The 12,550-nt window shown below is 41.3% G+C and overlaps 1 protein-coding gene across 8 annotated transcripts in view; it reads left to right on the forward strand.

Annotated features, from left to right (window-relative positions):
* The window catches only part of ELMO1 (engulfment and cell motility 1), a 641,219-nt gene that overhangs the window by 599,037 nt on the left and 29,632 nt on the right, over nt 1–12,550 (forward strand). For all 8 annotated transcript variants that reach the window (XM_040472227.1, XM_040472225.1, XM_040472231.1 and 5 more), the window contains one exon: nt 6,951–7,063. In XM_040472227.1, coding sequence (XP_040328161.1) covers nt 6,951–7,063 — 113 coding nt within the window. The remainder of the gene's footprint in view (nt 1–6,950; nt 7,064–12,550) is intronic.

A 12,550-nucleotide genomic window follows, 5' to 3' on the forward strand; every position in this document is an offset into this window, starting at 1 on the left:
CCAGTGCCGGTAGAATGGTCTGGTCAGTTACACAATTTTCAGTGTTCAGTGCACTTGACAAATACTTATCAAATGCCTGCCACATGCTGTTCTATGTGTTGGTGATTCAGCAGTAAAGAGGACTCAATTCTCACCCTATTGTGATTGTATTGTTGTGGAGAGAAACAGACAATAAACACAGTAAATAAGATAGCATGTTAAAAGAGGATAAAGACCATGGGAATGGAGAGCTGGAAGTTTTAAATAATGTGGTCAGAGTAGATCCCTCTAGTTGGGATGGTAGCATTTTAGTAAAGATGTTTAAGGGAGCAGGCTATGTGTGCATTTAGGAGAAGAATACAGCAGAGAGAACCAACAGTACAAAGGCCCTGAGGTAGGAGTAGGTCTGGGTGCTCAATAAAGAAGGCCAGAGTGGCTAGAAAAGAGTAAGCAAGGGGGAGAACAATAGGAAGTAAGGCCAGAGAAGAGGCTGGAAGTTGATATGGAGGGCCTTGCTGGGGAGCCATTGGAGGGTTTTGAGCAGAAGATTGGCATGCTCTGACGTGGGTTTCTAAATTATCCCTCTTGCTTACTATATTGGGAATGGACTCCAGGGAGGCAAGTTTGGAAACAGAGAGATCAGTAAGGAAGTTACTTAAATAATCCAAGAACAAAATGATATAGATTAGATAGATTTTGAAGATAAGAAAGGTATTTCCTGATTGATTGGATGTGGGGTGTAAGAGAAAGAGAGGTGTTGAGGATGAGCTCAGGGTTTTGTTTGGGCTGAACAACTAAAGGATAGAGTGGAAGATGTTAGCACAGGGGGTCAGGAGTTCAGCTTTGGACCTGTCAAGTTTGAGGTGTCTGTGAGACATCCAAATAGGCAGTTGGGTTGATGAATCTGGAGTTGAACGGAAAGGTCCAGGTTGGAAATACAAATTTGGGAAGTTGTCAGCATAAAGTTGCTATTTAAAGTCCTGAGTCTGTAATATAAAGAGCAGAGGAAGTACAAAGACTGCATTTGGAGGCCCTCCAGTGTCAACACAGACAGATCAATTTCCATGAAACAGACACTGTCATTCAACCCACCCAAAGTCTTCACAGAGCCATGTTAGATCAGGGGTCAGCAAAGCATAGATGGCTCTTGGGCCAAGTCACAGTCACTCTCTGTTTCTGTAAATGCAGTTTCACTGGAACACAGCCACATTCGTGTGTTTACATACTGACGACAGCTTTCACTTTGCTATGGCAGAGCTGAGTAGTTGCCAGACAGTATATGGCCCATGGAGCCTGAAATATTTACTACCTGGCCTTTTACCGAAAAAGTGAGCCAACCTCTACTGCAGGTGAGCGCTGAGTAGCAGCTCAGTAGGGCAGACCACAGGTGCAGGGGGGCATCGCACCAGTCTAGTGGTGCGTCTGTCTTCTGTATATGGTGCTAGCCTCACTGGACTCATACCTGGGATCCTCTTCCAGAAACATGCTGGACTTGGAATTGTCCTTCACACATTCATTTAACCTACCCCCTTTAATCATCCTTCCTGTATTTATTTACAAGGCCTTTAAATAGAATAAGAAGGGTATCTATCAAAGCAAAGGCAGTGAACCCATGACCTTGGCCTCATTGACCCCAAGCTGAGAATTTCAAACCCCAATCTAGCCCGTGGTGTTATTGCCTGGATTATTCTGAGGTCAAATCTCATCCACAGACACACCATGTAGGTTTTACCTATGTTTTCCTAGTTTGAGTGAATTTTATAGCAACTGAGTCCCATTTGCACAGAAAGAAGAGGAAAATCACTTAGAAAACAGAAAAGTTGTCCCCTTTTTCTCATTGTCCAGGCATGTTTTGGAGGCCTTTGGGGTTCATAATAAGGAAAGGCTAACTCTTGCAGCAGCAGATTCACTCATTCCAGTGGTCTGTCTCCCGGGGCTGGTTCCATAATGGAATGTGTCACGATGAGCACATCTGGGGCTCACACTAAGATGTCATAAATCATCAACTAAAATTACTCGGAAGTACTTTCACTTATTTCCTCCTTTAGTCCTCTTCTCTGCATCTTTATCTCCTTTTTTTTTTTAATAATTGAGTTTTAGCCTACCAAAACTATTCTCTAAAGATACATCTTAACCTAAGAATCAGAGAAATTCCCAAACCCTCTCTCCAGTGATTTCTTCATCCCGCAGTACAGTCTTGTCCTCTCTGCCCCATCGCCCTGACTTGGAAGTCAGGAGCAGTGATTTATTGTTGTGTGTGACTGCCCTGGCAATTCCCCTACCTTCTTCTCCCATTCAGAGCAGGGTTCATCAAAGCTGCAATATACTAAGTCCATTTTACAAAAGCTGAGCATTGATAATAAATAGCTTTAGTGATCTGAAAGCCTGAGATGAGACCCTGGAGGCCTGCACAGGAACAGCTTTATAAATATACCAAGCTGTATTATTAGGGATGAATCTCCATATTATGCTTTATAAATGCTCAATTGGAACAGTATCAAATGACAAGAGATTTGAAGCCATTTGAGTTTAAAATATGTATTAGCAGAGTGTACTGGCATACCCCATTAGATAATGGCCAGATCCTTTGATGTAACTTTTTAAATTTTTTTCTAAGTTTATTTATTTATTTTGAGAGAGACAGGGACAGCATAAGTGGGGAAGGGACAGAGAGAGAAGGAAAGAGAGAGAGAGAATCCCAAGCAGTCTCCACACTGCCAGTGCAGAGCCCTTTGTAGGACTCAAACCCACGAATTGTGAGATCATGACCTGAGCCATGACCAAGAGTCAGACACTTAACTCACTGAGCCACCCAGGCACCCTGATGTAACTTGTTAATTCTCTTTTTCTCACATATAAATAGGAGCAGTTTGTATGCAGAAGATTTAAGTTTGTACCCCTATTCCACACGTAACCTCTGTGAACTGTTTCTCCACCTGTAAAATGGAAATACTGCCCATTTACTAATGATACTGATAAATATTCCCAAAACATGAGCTATTCTGAGAGAAAACAGGAAGGGGATGAGCTAAAATGGGACAGGACACTAGCTGCTCATAGCGGACACTTACCCAGAGTGAGTGCCTTCCCCACCCGTGAACCAACCACCGTGTGGAGACAGCTGGCCTACAGTCCAGAACAGGTCCAGAGTTAAAATTGAAGCTGACAGATATGTGAGCCTTGACTACAGTGAAATATGGCCACAAGGAGAGGTGGCCTGAGGAAAGGAGAGAATATTATCAAAGCAAATTCAGTAATACCTTGTGTTCCTGCCCGGTGCTTATAGAGCATTTGCACTCATACTGTGTCCCTTGTGAGTCACAGCAGTTTCCCAGAAAAGATTCTTATCCCCGTTTTACAGATGGGGAAGCTGAGACCTACATGAAAAATGAGTCATGGGCAGAGTTTAGGTTGAAACCCTAGTTTTCTGAGTTCTAGATCTATGTTCAAATCAATACTTCACCTCTCCTGAGGGTTCTTCCTTACCAGCATCAGCTAGAATAGCTCTAGCTTTACCAGACTCAAACACTAGGGTGCTACATAAAATTTCACATGATAAAAAATTATGCTCTTTAAAGAAAGATTTAGAAGCCATTGTACTCTATTCTGATCTCTTTATGGCATAGTACATCTAAAACAACTTTATATTAGCCCTACACCAGATGCAAATAATCCTTAATTTATCCCATGATTATCCCAATCTCTGTAGGCTGGAGTCTGGGGCGATGTGTTTTTCCCATCTGTGAGACAGAACGGAATGCCTGTGGTTTGCCCAGGATATAGTGTTTGCTGTGGAATTAGTAATTACAGGGCTGACCAGTAATGCTATTTGGTCGGATCATAGGTGTAGTCTATGAGTTTACCTGCTGTAGGGGGGAAATGTGACCAAATATTTATTGTCTTGGCAGAGTCTAGTGAGTTTCTGCATGCATTTATATCTATGACTTGTGAAATGGAAGAAATTTCTCGGGAGACTTTGGTCTAGAAAAATGTCACTGAAGCGGCTGGTGCTTTTGTGGGTATTCTGTAAATGTCAGAGAATCTATAGTGTTGTTATAACAGATAACCCCATCCACTAACTCTTAATAAATAATTCTCTAAAGCACCAACTTGGGAGGTAGTGGGATGGTCGTGGAAAGATGCAACTTGCACTTCCCTGCCCCATCTGCCCATAATGCCCTTTCTTTTTCTTTTTGTTTCTTACTTTATTTTATTTTTATCTAAATTCAAGTTAGTTAACATATAGTATGGTATTGGTTTCAGGAGTAGAATTTAGTGATTCATCTCATATATATGATACCCAGTGCTTATCCCAGCAAACACCCTCCTAAATGCCCATCACCCATTTAGCCCATCCCCCACCAACTTCCCCTCTAACGACCCTTAGTTTGTTCTCTGTATTTAAGAGTCTCTTATGGTTTGCCTCCCTCTCTGTTTTTATTTTTTTTTCCTTCCTCTATGTTCATCTGTTTTGCTTCTTTAATTTCACATATGAGTTAAATCATTTGATATGTCTTTCTCTGACTGACTTATTTTGCTTAGCATAATATACTCTAGTGTCATCCACATTGTTGCAAATGGCAAGATTTCATTCTTTTTTATCGTTGAGTAGTATTCCATTGTGTGTGTGTGTGTGTGTGTGTGTGCGCACGCGCGCGCCACATCTTCTTTATCCATTCATCAGTTGATGGACATTTGGGCTCTTTCCATACTTTGACTATTGTTGATGGCACTGCTATAAACATTGGGGTGCATGTGCCCATTTGAATCACTTTTTTGCATTCTTTGGATAAATTCTTAGTAGTGCAATTCCTGGATCATAGGGTGGTTCTATTTTTAATTTTTTGAGGAAGCTCCATACTATTTTCCAGAGTGGCTACACCAGTTTGCATTCCCACCAAATGCAAAAGTGTTCCCCTTTCTCCACATTCTCACCAACGTATGTTGTTTCCTGAGTTGTTAATCTTAGTCATTCTGAGAGGTGTGAGGTGGTATCTCAGTTGGTTTTGATTTGTATTTCCCTGATGATGAGTGATGTCGAGCATCTTTTCATACATCTGTCAGCCATCTGGATATCTTCTTTGGAAAAGCATTTATTCATGTCTTCTGCCCATTTCTTCACTGGATTGTGTTTTGGCTGTCAAGTTTGGTAAGTTCTTTGTAGATTTTGGATACTAACCCTTTATCTGATATGTCCTTTGCAAATATCTTCTCTCTGTCAGTTTCCTTTTAGTTTTGTTGATTGTTTCCTTTTCTGTGTAGTAGCTTTTTATCTTGATGAGGTCCCAATAGTTCATTTTTGTTTTTATTTCCCTTGCCTCCAGAGACATGTCTAGTAAGAAGTTGCTGCAAGCGAGGTCAAAGAGGTTGTTGCCTGTTTTCTCCGCTGGGATTTTGGTGGCTTCCTGTCTTACATTTAGGTCTTTCACCCATTTTGAGTTTATTTTTGTATATGATGTAATAAGGTGGTCCAGGTTCATTCTTCTGCAAGTCACTATCCAGTTTTCCCAGCACCATTTGCTGAAGAGACTGTCTTTTTTCCATTGGATACTCTTTCCTGTTTTGTCAAAGATTAGTGGCCATACATTTATGGGTCCATTTCTGGGTTCTCCATTCTGTTCCACTGATCTATGTGTCTGTTTTTGTGCTAGTACCATACTGTCTTGATGATTACAGCTTTGTAATACAGGTTGAAGTCTGGAATTGTAATGTCCCCAGCTTTGGTTTTCTTTTTCAACATTACTTTGGCTATCTGGGGTCTTTTGTGGTTCCATACAAATTTCAGGATTGTTTGTTCTAGCTCTGTGAAAAATTCTGGTGTTATTTTGATAGGGATTGCACTGAATGTGTGGATTGCTTTGGGTAGTATAGACGTTTTAATAACATGTGTCCTTCCAATCTGTGAGCATGAAATGTTTTTCCATTTCTTTTGTGTCTTCTTCGGTTTCTTTCATAAACTTTCTATAGTTTTCAGGAGATAGATCTTTTACCTCTTTGGTTAGATTTATTCCTAGGTATCTTACAGTTTTGGTACAATTGTAAATGAGATCGATTCCTTGATTTCTCTTTCTACTACTTCATTATTGTTATATAGAAATGCAAAATGATTTCTGTATGTTGATTTTATATCCTGTGACTTTGCTGAATTCATGTATCAGTTCTAGCAGTTTTTTGGTCTAGTCTTTTAGTTTCCCACATAGAATATCATGTTGTCTGCAAAGAGTGAAAGTTTGACTTCTTCCTTGCCCATTTGTATGCCTTTTATTTTTTCTTGTTGTCTGATTGCTGAGGCCAGGACTTCCAATACTATGTTACACAACAGTGGTGAGAGTGGACATCCCTGTCGTGTTCCTGATCTTAAGGGGAAAACTCAGTTTTTCCCCATTGAGGATGATATTAGCTGTGGGTCTTTCATATGTGGCCTTTATGATGTTGAGATATGTTCCTTCTTTCCCTGCTTTCTTGAGGGTTTTTGTCAAGAAAGGATGCTGTATCTTGTCAAAAGCTTTTTCTGCATCTATTGAGCAGATCATGTGGTTCTTTTCCTTTCTTTTATTAATGTAGTGTATCACATTGATTGATTTGCACATATTGAACCAGCCCTGCAGCCCAGAAATAAATCCCATTTGATCATGGTGAATAATTCTTTTAATGTACTGTTGGATTCGATTTGCTAGTATCTTGTTGAGAATTTTTGCATCCATGTTCATCAGGGAAATTGGTCTGTAATTCTCCTTTTTAGTGAGGTCTTTGTCTGGTTTTGGAATCAAGCCTCATAGGATGACTTTGGAAGTTTTCCTTCCATTTCTACCTTTTGGAACAGCTTCAAAAGAATAGGTATTAACTCTTCTTTAAATGTTTGGTAAGCATTTAAAACCACGGAAAGCTCTTGGAAAGCCATGCCCATGATGTCCTTTCAACCAACCGCTGTTCTCAAGGTATGCTATGGAATATATGTTTGTCCTTCACAGGGAACTAAAGGAGAAGATTCAGCCAGAAATCTTGGAGCTGATCAAACAGCAACGCCTGAACCGCCTTGTGGAAGGGACCTGCTTTAGGAAACTCAACTGCCGACGGAGGCAAGGTACTGTGTTTGGGACCACTCCACCCTCAGCTAGGGTGAACCGTGGCCCACTCCATGGGGTATCACAGGGCACGGGTGCTAGTTTACAAGTAGGCTATGCAGCATTGTACTCAGAACAAGAATAGCAGTCCAGGTAAGATTTGACTACTCATGCATACCCAGAGAGAATCAAAGAATTACCAGAACACCCATGGAACTGTTGTTCAAGAACAACTAACATGTACTGAGCACTTACCATGTGCCAGGCTCTTATTTTAATGCATTTCATTCTCATGGTAACCATAGGTAATCCTGTGATTATGCCCAGTTCACAGATAAGGAAACTAAGGCACTGAGGAGTAAGTAACTTAAGTAAGTAACTGGCTCAAAGAGCAACTTGCAGAAGAGCAAGGATTCATACTCTAGCAACCCTATGGCCCTTATTTTTAATGACTCACTCTGCTGTCAGGAGAGCTGGCACCTAGTGTTGGGTTTGATCTTGAAACTTTCAGCATGGATGGCCCTTATTCCCAAATCCCAATACTGATTCTCTTCTAGGTATAAATTACTTTATTTGCAGATGCAGGTAACAGTGAACCCAGATGGGATAGAATCAGTTTTGATAATCTTGCAAGAAGAACTTCTATTGACAATTCTTGCAAGAATTGTCTCGACGAATTTTAATCCAAAAATATCTTGTCAAAATGGGTGCCATTAGAGTAGTTCCCATAGGTGGGAAGCACTTCCAGCTGTTTTTAGGGAAGTGAAGTCCCACTATTTGCTTTCTTTTTCTTTTGACAGGCTGCTGACTGAAAAGTCAAAGTACTCCTATCATATTCCCTACAAACAAACAGAAAGTAAAACTGGAAAATAAGATCTGGGGAGAGGTGAAGAGATTGAGGGACAGCCAGGAACAAGCATCAGAATTAACAGTTATACGAAGAACAGACACCAGTTACGACCCAGGAGAAACTCTGGCAGATCTTTTTGAAACTCAGTGGATGTTCTGCTCAGACACAGAGCTCACCCACTAATGACAAACATTATTTCATGTTTTTGCTGAGCCCATCCCCCTGGCCCTTTACTTAAATGGCCTTTGTGCTGAATGTTGAGTAAATTCAAACTATTTCGAATATTACCATTAAAAATCATATTAGAGAACTTCCAACGGTGGAACTTCCTTGAGGAATGAAAATTCAGGTTGTTCCCAGAGACTGAAAAGCTATGGCAGTGAGCTTCAAAGGGGGCCTCAGGGGAGAGGACAATGGGCAGAATAATAATAAGGGCTGAGATGCAGCTGGTGCTAAGAAAGGCTCACTTTGGGAGAGCAGTGGAAGAGGGCATTTCTTGCATTGACATCTTTCTCACCGCATTCCTTGCATTGGACATCTTCCTATTCCAGGAAGGTAATGTGGCATGGTGGTGAGGACAGGAGACCCGGAGCCAGATGAAATGGGCACAGTCCTGCCTCTTCCCCTGACCAGCTCCATGACTGTGGGCAGTTTCTCCATCTGAAATGGAGCTAACAAGGCCTGTATCCTGAAGTTAGCGTAAGGAGGGAGGGTGATCATGAATGTAGCTCTTAAACAAAGGGTAGCTCCTACTCTTCGGGGAGATGGTGTAGGAAAAGAGCAATGAGCTGGTAGTGAGTAGACTTAATTCTAGGCTTCCCAACTCTAAGTAACCAGCTGGGTGCCTTTAGGCAGACACATGACCTCTCAGGGCTACAGTTTCTTATCTAATAAGTGAGAGAATAGGACTAGATGATCTCTTAGCCCAGTTAGCCAGAAAGTCAATTCCATACCTGATCTCTTCATCACCTTTGAAAAACTCAATAGTGAGGACATATGCTCCCATAAGATGATTTATAAAGCTTTTATGTACTCAGCTTGGGCAAAGGACATAGAAGTGGGAGGAGGAGGGGAGAAGTGGCACATGGACACAAACCGTCCAATGCCTCCACTGACGTTCAGCTAGGATCCTCCAGAACTTAATTCAGAGAAGTCAACTTAACCTTCCAGTCTACTTTGCCATGAGTCTTCCCTTTTTAGGGTGAAATTATTCTAGTGGACTCTAGAATAATCCTGTTTCTAGATATAATAATGACAGTTTTTTGGCTAAAGAGGTGTTAGTCTGTTATCTGAAAATTTGTCCAGTTTTCTAAAAATGACTTACCTAATGAACGAAGAAATATTAGCACCTAGATTATAAATTCATTAGTTAAGCTCCCTAGGGAGCCTGCCCATCTGTGTTTAATATAAAATCATCCTTCTGGGTGCAGAAAGGAAGGCCTTTTGGTGTTTGGTAAATGGATTTAAGCACAAGATCCACATTCAGCACGAGATCCTAGTCTGATGACTAGGTCTGTGTGCTTAAAAGTAGGGATTCAAAGCAGACTGTGCTGAAATTGGTTTCCTATCATCCCATCAAAACAGTCCATTTAGATTTACACAGATTAATGAGGATATGATGTAAAATCATTTTAATCCTTTGAAAGAGGTGTACTTCCAGAGGAGCTCTCAGAGGGGAGCAGCCATGTGGCGTCACAGCTTAAAGAGCAAACACGCGGTGAAGGAATGGCGGCTGCACTCCCTTGAAACTTGTCCAACAGTGATTTGGATATAGATGAGTTGATTCAAGTATTAACTTTACAGGGGAAAATATGAAAGAGTTTTTTGTCCCACAAAACTGGAAAGTGGAGAAGCAGACAGAGTCCTTTACCACACTGTTTGACCAGAAGACCTGCGTTAATACCTACCCATAATTCTACCTGCCTCAGTCACAGCTCTGCTACTTGGTTAGACTGATGAAGATATTCACAAATCTGGGTTTCCTGGAATTCTGACCACTTTAGAACCGCAGTAAATCATGTGAAACACATCAAGCTGTATTCTTGTGCCTGCTTCCCCACTCACTAGCTGGGTAGTCTTGGGAAACCCTCTAGATCGCTCTACGTTCCTATTTCCTCATCTGTCAAAGGATGATGGTTTTACATCTAACAGTTATAAGGGTTAAATAAAATCCTGCATCTGTAGCACTCAGTGTAGTGTTTTACACATTGTCAAACATTCATTAGTGATAGTTATCATTAATTTTAGCTTGTAGATCCTCAGAATATAGGTTTTTAAACACAGATGGTAGATTGGCAATGGATATCACATGCCAACCTCACGCCATTCTCTTCCTACCACAGAGTATGGAAGACTCTTGTTCAGACTGCTTCACAATGAGAGAGATTGCCTTGCTTCTGTAGGAGACAGTTCAGATGAAACTCCAGAGGTTGTTTATGTTAGGGCCATTATTGGCATCATGAGAATCTGCAGGATCAGAAACTGCTCCCTATTTTCCTTCGATTTCAGAGATAGAGATTAGGGGCTTTCAGAATCACTCATGTTGCATCGTCTTGCCAAGAGCCCAGGGCTACACATTGTTGTGTCATTTCAAGAAATGACAACATGAAACTTTTGCTTCTCATTGAAAACACTGTCCATTTTGTTGGCCAGCATCCCTTCTCTAAGCGCTAACATGACAAACTTAATTTGGAGCTCAGGAGTGACCAAAACATGTCCTCCCACCAAGGAATTGGCAGACTTCCGCACTGCTGCCAAGGGTGATATACCTTACGTTGGTCTTTTAGCTCACCCAGAAAACCTAGCGGCAAGTGGTCTATTCATGCACAGAACCCCTGTAGGAGCAGGCTATTTCTTCCACTGTCCTTGATTGAAATTTTCTTTTAAGGCTTAATTAAGCCTTATCATAACTTGTTTTTCTAACAAAAAGGGGAAAATAAAAGCATATTTTCAAAGGAAGAAAATCCAATTGATTTTCAGGGACAGAGCACATTCCTGCAGATCAGAATAACAGATAATCATTGTTCTCGAACGGTGGAGGGACCAGTAGTAGACAGGAGGGTTACCATTAACTGGAAGAACAGGAAGATACTAATATTTGTGAGCCAGATCTGTGAAAGGTGCATAAGTGGATATCTTATATATGTTTTACTCATATAATTATTAACATTACTTAACAAAAGAAGAACAGGGATCCCTAAGGTTCTTATAATTCGGCCAAGGCCACTTGGATGATGTGTGAGGGCCGGGTGCATAGCCCAGGTCTGTTTGATTCCAAAGTGCAGATTAGGCCAAACCATCTTTAAGAGGATTTGGGGCTCTGGAGTCATCTTCTGTTGTGAAAGGAGACAGCAGTCTCCAGGGAGGCAGAATTCTGAATCAAAACACCTGTCTCTTTCTGGAGATTGGTGAAATGAGGAAGATTTGAAAAGCAGGATGACCTTTGTCTGTATCTATATTCATTGTCCTCCTTTACTGGACCAACAGAGGAATCTTGTATCTCATCACCATTTCCCTTTAAAAGCATTGCTGAAGTCCCTCGTGTTTTGTGACTTGGAAACCTTCAAGCCTAGGCAGGAGGAAGACCTGAACACATTGAAGATGTTGCACATGTTAGGTTAACCTGAGAAAGCTCCAAAATCCTAAGGGAAGTGCTCTAAAAATTTATTCTAGTAAAGGCCACCTGCTTCCCAAACACAGGTCTCTCAGGATTCCCTGTGCCAGCAGTCACCAGCCAACTGGGGGCTTTGCACCCAAGGCAAAGATGTCACCCTGAGTCCATGCCAGAGCTGACCTGCACCTCACTGAACTGCCCAGCATTTCACTTTCAACAGTGGTAGCTATTATTCAGCTTGCTCACCTCCCCTACGGTCCTACTGGCCAGCCCCAAACATGTCTCCAGCCTTGATGATGAAGACAGATGATCAGTCGTACTGTTGGATAAAGCTACCTATGGCTAATTTAATTGAAATTTAATAAAATTTAATTCTTCTTTTCTTATTATTGGATAAGGATCTGTGGAGTATTTCCATCATTACAGAAAGTTCTATCAAGCAGTGCTGCAAGAATTACAGTTGTCAGTGGTTATTAGCTCTGTAATGATCTATGTGACATTGGGAATAGCTTTAATCAGCCCTGGAGACCTTCTTAGCAGGCTTGTGAGCTCTGAAACCAGCTTTCCTCTCATCCTTCACACACACACACACACACACACACACACACACACACATACACGCACACGCATGCATGCATGCACACGCACACATACAGAGACAGACCAAGAAAATGAAGTACAAAATTGTCTCCAAATTGTCAGTTTTTGAATTTGGGGAATGAAGAAATGGCTATTAATGTGCTAATACTCATAATTGACTGGAAGACCTCTATATTAACTCCTGTTTATTCTTTAAATGCTAGTAAACAATCTTTGATAATGTTCTCACTGCCTCCTGCTAATTGCTTCTAATGACATAATCCACTCATTCATTGCCCAGAGGGATTGAGGAACTAGTAACATCATGCTGGGCTTTGAAAAGAAATACACATTTTTCTTACCATTAAAGAAACTGCAAATCAAGCTGCTGCTGCCGGCTGACACTGAAATCGTGTCACGCAATGAGCCGGTGTGTTCGCTGCTCAGAGCTGACAGCCCTGTTGT

Source organism: Herpailurus yagouaroundi, unplaced genomic scaffold (assembly GCF_014898765.1).
Source record: "Herpailurus yagouaroundi ecotype Mexico unplaced genomic scaffold, PumYag 100, whole genome shotgun sequence".
NCBI classification, from domain to species: domain Eukaryota; kingdom Metazoa; phylum Chordata; class Mammalia; order Carnivora; family Felidae; genus Herpailurus; species Herpailurus yagouaroundi.